General features: G+C 37.5%; 1 protein-coding gene across 1 annotated transcript; it reads right to left on the bottom strand.

Moving 5' to 3' along the window:
- Positions 1-3,295: 3,295 nt before the first annotated feature.
- LOC116075237 (zinc finger protein 664-like) lies at positions 3,296-7,072 on the bottom strand. Its single transcript, XM_031348290.1, has 3 exons — positions 6,866-7,072; positions 6,612-6,672; positions 3,296-4,983 (listed from the first exon to the last, which is right to left on the bottom strand). Exons 1-3 carry the CDS (start codon positions 6,897-6,899, stop codon positions 3,633-3,635), a joined length of 1,446 nt encoding a protein of 481 aa, XP_031204150.1. The 5' UTR covers positions 6,900-7,072; the 3' UTR covers positions 3,296-3,632.
- Between the last annotated feature and the right edge of the window lie 38 nt (positions 7,073-7,110).

A 7,110-nucleotide genomic window follows, 5' to 3' on the forward strand; every position in this document is an offset into this window, starting at 1 on the left:
CATTGGAGATTCATTACTAGGGAAAGCTATAATGGACACAAGACTACACCACAATTCCATTTTCACTATACCCAGTCCTTTTCTGTTTTCCTTACCACAACAAAGGCAACAGCCTCCATAAATGGAGGTTGCAGACATTGGAAATACTAAATTGAATCCACCAGTTATGGTGGCACCATGTTCACCGTAATATTCATTTTCAACTTTCCATCAGTGATGGGAGTTATGGGTAAACTCTATCCTAATGGCTACATCAAATACCCTATGGCTGACATACACATCTCCCACCAGTTTGTCTCTGCCTCCACCCATGTCTCTGTCTTTATTCATGTTAACACTCTTAAAACAGAAAGATCAAACATGAAAAGAGGTACAAACTACCCTCTCCTGACTATAACACATCCAAATACAGCTGACCTCCTTCCTTCCCCTAACAACCTGCCCCAACTTTTCTCAATGCTTCTTCTGTGCTTCCCCCTCCAAACCACTATTGACAGCTGTTCCCATTAATATCTTAGTTCATGACATCATGGCCGTAACCCACATGAAAGTTACAAAGCAATCCTCTTTTTATCTATCCTTCCCCTTTTGCCACATAGACAAAATATACCATCACACGTCTTCATGTAACATCAGTGTCGTCAAGCCAATGTGTGTCAACTACCACCATCATCCCCCACCCCACTCTTTTTTTATGGCAAAAAAAAAGAGTTTATTTCATCTTATATCTTAAAGTATATTATGAATGGTAGACAGGACAGGAAGTCAAACATGAACTTGGAGGTTTCAGATGTGCTGTTAAGCTGCTAGTGTATGCTTTCTCTAGTTTGTTTTTGGAGGCACTCAGAGCTATGAGTTTTCCTCTTAGCATGCTTTCATTGTGTCCCATAAGTTTGGGTATGTTGTGGCTTCATTTTTATTAAATTCTAAAAGGGCTTTAATTTCTTTATTTCTTACTTAAACATTATCATTGAGTAGAGCACTGTTCAGCTTCCATGTATATGTGGGCTTTCTGTTGTTTTTGTTGGTATTGAAGACCAGCCTTAGTCCATGGTGATGATAGGATGGATGAGATTATTTAAATCTATTTGTATCACTTGAGGCCTGTCTTGTTACTGATTATATGGTCACTTTTGGAGAAGGTACCATGAGATGTTGAGTAGGTATATTATTTTGCTTTAGGATGAAATGTTCTATAAATATCTATTAGAACCATTTGGTTAATAAATTCTGTTAATTTTACTGTGTCTCTGTGTCCATGATCTGTCCATTGCTGAGAGTGGGGTGTTGAAGTCTACCACTATTATTGTATGAGTTGCGATGTGTGCTTTGAGCTTTAGTAAAGTTTCTTTTATGAATGTGGGTGCCCTTGCATTTGGAGCACAGAGGTTCAGAATTGAGAATTCTGCTTGATAGATTTTTCCTTTGATGAGTATGAAGTGTTCTTCCTTATCTTTTTTAATGACTTTTGGTTGAAATTTGATTTTATTCGTTTTTAGAATAGCTACTCTAGCCAGTTTCTTGGAACCATTTGCTAGGAAAACTGTTTTCTAGCCCTTTACTCTGAGGTAGTATCTGTCTTTAACACTGAGGTATGTTTCCTGTATGCAGCAAAATGGTGAGTCCTGTTTATACATCCAGTCTTTTTATTGGGGCATCGAGACCATTAATATTAAGAGATATTAAGGAGCAGTGATTGTTGCTGTTATTTTTGTTAGAGGTGGAATGTTTATGTGACTGTCTTCTTTTAGGTTTGTTGATAGATGATTACTTTCTTGCTTTTTCTAGGGTGTAGTTTCCCTCCTTGTGTTGGCGTTTTCCATCTATTATCCTTTGTAGGTCTGGATTTGTGGAAAGATACAAAATTTGTGGAAAGATACGTAAATTTGATTTGTCATGGAATATCTTGGTTCCTCCATCTATGGTAATTGAGTTTTGTTGGGTACAGTAACCTGGGCTGGCATTTGTGTTCTCTTAGGGTCTGTATGACATCTGCCCAGGATCTTCTAGCTTTCATAGTATCGGGTGAGAAGTCGGGTGTAACTCTGGTAGGTCTGCCTTTATATGTTCCTTGACTTTTTTCCCTTACTGCTTTTAATATTTGTGTGTGTGCGCGCACATTGGTGTTCTAATTATTGTGTGACAGGAGGAATTTCTTTTCTGGTCCAGTCTATGTGGAGTTCTGTAGGCTTCTTGAATGTTTATGGGCTTCTTTCTTTAGGTTAGGGAAGTTTTCATCTATAATTTTGTTGAAGAAATTTACTGGCCCTTTAAGTTGGGAGTCTTCACTCTCTTCTATATCCATTATCCTTAGGCTTGGTCTTATCTTGTGTCCTGGATTTCCTGGATGTTTTGTGTTCGGAGATTTTTACATTTTGTATTTTCTTGGACTGTTGTGTCAATGTTTTCTATGGTGTCTTCTGCCCCTGAGAGTCTCTCTTCTATCTCTTGTATTCTGTTGGTGATGCTCACATCTATGACTCCTGATCTCTTTCCTAGATTTTCTTTCTCCAGGGTTGTCCTTCTTAAAGCCCTCTATTATCATCATGAAATGTGACTTTAAATCAGTCTTGCTTTTCTCATGTGTTGAGGTATCCAGGGCTAGCTGTATTGGGAGAACTGAATTCAAATGATGCCAAGTAGCCTTGATTTCTGTTGCTTATGTTCTTACCCTTGCCTCTCACCATCTGATTATCTCTGGTGATAGCTGGTCTTGCTGTCTCTGACTGTAGCTTGTCCCTACTGCAAACCTGTTGATCAGTACTCCTGGGAGACCAGTTCTCTCTGCAATGAATTTGGGTATGGAGAGCTGTGATCAGTTCCAGGGTGAAGATTGAAACCTGAAGGATCCTGCCCCTGGTTTTTCCTTGGTTCCTTGGGTCCTGATGACACTGGGTTTGTCCCTCTTGGGTCAGGAATTTGAGCAGTGGTGATATTACCTATGCTCACGGGTGTGCCAGCACTCCTGGGAAACCAGCTCTCTCCCTGTGGTATTTGGGTATGGAAGGCTGTAACACAGGATCAGCTCTGGGCACACACAGAAACTGAAGGGTCCTGTCCCAGGCTGCTCCTTATTCCAGCGTCCTGATGTCACTGGGCTGGTCTCTCTTGGGCCAGGAATTTGAGCAGTGATGGTGTTACCTGTGCTCATTGGCCCTTATTTCAGTTTCAACAATAATTATGCTATGTACTGGTGTGAAAGTGTGCATATAATCCAAGTGTAGTATTTAGAGAAAAACCTGCATGAGTAATGCAGCTATCCAAGAGAATGAACTCAGGACATCAAGTTTAGCAGCAACCATCTTTATTCCCTGATACAATTCTCTGGCTTTCACTTGTGTTTCTGAGAAAGTGGTAAGAACAAATTGTAGGCCTCTGAATAAATAATAAAATCCAAGAGATAATAAATGACAGCATAAATATCATTTTGATTTGAAAATAGATTATTCAAATTGGCCTGTGTTCATGTATTTTTAGATGACAATATGTCTACAATTTGAAAAGGAGAAAATGTGTTAATGATGGAATGGTTCTACTATTCTTAAATGTTAATGATGGAATGGTTCTACTATTCTTAAATACTAATGAGAGAGCTCAGTGGGGAATATGAATGTGGTACCCAAGACTATTACTCATTTATTAGTTTCCTTGGTGATTTTTTTGTCAGCATGAGTTCTTTCATGCTTGTGAAGACTACTGAGATATGCAAAGGCATTACCACACTGATTACATTCATAGGGTTTCTCTCCAGTATGACACCGTTCATGTCTTTGAAGATGGCAGCAATATGCAAAGGCTTTACCACAGTGATTACATTTATAAGGTTTCTCTCCAGTATGAGTTCTTTCATGCATGTGAAAACTGCTGCTATATGCAAAGGTTTTCCCACATTGATTACATTTATAGGGTTTCTCTCCAGTATGAATTCTTTCATGCATTTGAAGATGACTGTTACATGAAAAATGTTTACCACATTCATAACATTGATAGGGTTTCTCTCCAGTATGAATTCTTCTGTGTATTTGAAGATTACTGTTACTTGCAAAGTCTTTACCACACTGATAACATTTGTAAGGTTTCTCTCCAGTATGATTTCTTTCATGAATATGAAGACTATTGCGATATGCAAAGGCTTTACCACACTGATTACACTCATAGGGCTTTTCTCCAGTATGAATTCTTTCATGCCTTTGAAGATTACTGCTAGATGAAAAGGCTTTACCACATCGATTACATTCATAGGGCTTCTCTCCAGTATGAGTTCTTTCATGCTTGTGAAAATGACTTTTATATGCAAAGGCTTTCCCACATTGCTTACATTCATAGTGATTCTTTCCAGTATGAATTCTTTCATGTAGTTTAAGATAACTGGGATATGCAAAAGCTTTACCCCATTGGTTATATTCATAATTTTTTTCTATAGTATTAGTTCTACCTACTTGATGATGACTATGAAATGCAAAGGCTTTATCTTCTTGATTATATTCATGGTATTTCATTTCCAAATGAGTTCTTTGGTGTAATTGTAAAGAGGGTTTACTATATTGATTCCACACATAGAGATCCTCTTCATTACAGGTTGTCTTCTGTATTTGAAGATACCCGTGATGGGTTAAGCTTTTACTACTTGGCTCACACTTATCACTTCCTTTTCCCATATGAATTTGGTCATATCTTTGAAGAGAACTGGAAGAACTCAGAGTTTTACCACACTGACTGCATTCATAACATTTTCCTATAGTATGAGTGCAAAGTGAACCAGAACAGACATAAGATTTTCCACTTTCCTTGTACTCATAGGGCTTTTCTCCAATGTCAGTATTTTGATGTATTCCCACTGAAGCTGGAAAACCAAAGACTTGTAAACTTGTATCACATTTACCCCCTCTTCTCACAAAGGGGATGACTGCACATCTTCTAATTGTTCTAGGAAAGAGATCAGTACACTGCTTCTTTCCATATCCAGAGGGAGAGTTGATATATCTATTAAAGGAAGAATAAAAAATAAAAGATGTTCATATTCATACACTTTAACCTTTTGTTCCTCATATATGTGGCTTAGGGATTCAAGTTTCTCTACCACAACACTGTTGGAATTTGGTTTATTGCTTGTATTATGTTAATTAGGTTCCCAAAATTTCACAGGAATTTGCACATCTGCATGTAGGATACTGAGGGTCCCTGTCCCAGTTGGCTTTGGTTGGTAAATAAAGTTGCCTGTGGCCAATGGCTGGGCAGAGAGACAGAAGCAGTACTTTAGGATTCATGGGGAAAAAAAAAATAGGCAAGAGAAGGAAAAAGGTGTCATGCTGGTAAAGAAGAAGGTCCAGGCCTGAGAAGTGTAGGACAGAGAGACAGAAAGACTGCCAACATGTAAGAGTTGGTGATTGGGGCCTAGGAAGGCTGTAGGCCTAGGTCCGGGATAGCAAAGATAGAATATGGATTTTAGTAAGTAATAACTTAGGAGTATTGGAGGGGAAGCATTAGCAACATGGAAGGTTAGGAGTGGCTCAGCCATTGAGCTGTTTAAGACATATTAAAATAAAAGACTACATGTGTGTTTTTCATTCAAGAATCCAGATTTTGGGGTGGGTAGCAAGAAATGCGCACACCAACACCAGGGAGACTAGAACAGATTAATCAATTAATGCTACACAATACCTTAACTCTCACAAACTGCCCTTCTCACTATACTGTTGTACATCACTACAAGTATATGAGTAATATTAGCTTCCCTACAACAGGTCTTAGACATATCTAGACATAATGTTTTTATACACTGTGTCAAATTTACCCTTGTGTTATTCAAATGCTGATTTCTCTACCCTGGATCTTGTTTCAATCTGGACAATCTGGGCACAGCATTGTAATGCTTATATCAAGAATCTCCTGTCACAAGTTTGCATAAACAGTTCTTAGAATTTACTCTCTGCCTTGTCTATAAATGCTGATCACCCAATGGCTGGGCAGAATAGAGAATAGGGTGGCAAATCCATCAACCAGAAGAAGGAAGAAGGCAGAGAGGGAGATATGGATCACGGAGAAAGGAGGAGGATTTGGAACCATGAAGGAGTCCAAAGAGTCAGATAATATACAAGCATCATGGAATAGGTCTGGGAGGTAGCTAGATTAGCATAGAAAGTAAAAGTAGATCATTTAATTGATCAGCTATTGATGTGCATTTTTAAATACTGGTTTATCTGTGTGATATTGGGAACTAACAAAAAGTAAAGAAATATAGCTGCCAGATTAATTCTTTGCTAACATTTATATTAAGAGTAATACATTTATAGACAGACATGTATTACCCCAAATCAATGTATATGCTTTTTCAGTGTAAAACTGAGTGAATGGGGACTTCAATAACATGATTTTCACATGGCTATGATTAAATTTGAGACATCTACTAATGCCTTGTTTTCTTTTCTTGTTTCTTAAAGAAATACTTTGCATATACTGATTAACTACCTGACACTGAAGTATATGGTGATGTGAGAATTTAATACTCCTCACAAAGCTGTGCTTGTTTACATTTTTTTTTCATTAAAACTTGAGGGTATATTAAAATTTCTTCAGAAGCACATATGTATCAGCTTGCACATGAAAATTACCTTCCATGTCTTCTAGAACTTTGACAATATTCTTCAATATCGTGGTCTTTCCATTTGTAGCCTAAAATAAAGTACCAGAAAATGTATATTACTGGAAATTATATAAAATTTAAATTATTATATTCCGTGAGCCTTAGAACAATGGCTGATTTATACACATTCAATCTCTTTCACAATTAAAATCACAGAAAACCACCCATCTCTAAGAAAGTCTCGCCTTAAGTTAAAAAGTAAAGGAAAATGAACATAATTACCTATACAAGTAAGGTTCCAGTAGGTTTCCAGCATCACATCTTTGTAGAGACTCTTCTGAGAAGGAGCCAACAAAACCCATTCTTCCCGAGAGAAGTTCACATGTACATCTTCATAGGTCACTGCATCCTAAAGTACAGCATATATATGTATGTGTATATATATATATGGTTTATATGTAAATAGGTAAACTATACATACATATGTAATAGAAATGGTGAGACTGAAGGTATTGTGAATGTACATG

Source organism: Mastomys coucha, unplaced genomic scaffold (genome assembly GCF_008632895.1).
Source record: "Mastomys coucha isolate ucsf_1 unplaced genomic scaffold, UCSF_Mcou_1 pScaffold3, whole genome shotgun sequence".
Taxonomy (NCBI): domain Eukaryota; kingdom Metazoa; phylum Chordata; class Mammalia; order Rodentia; family Muridae; genus Mastomys; species Mastomys coucha.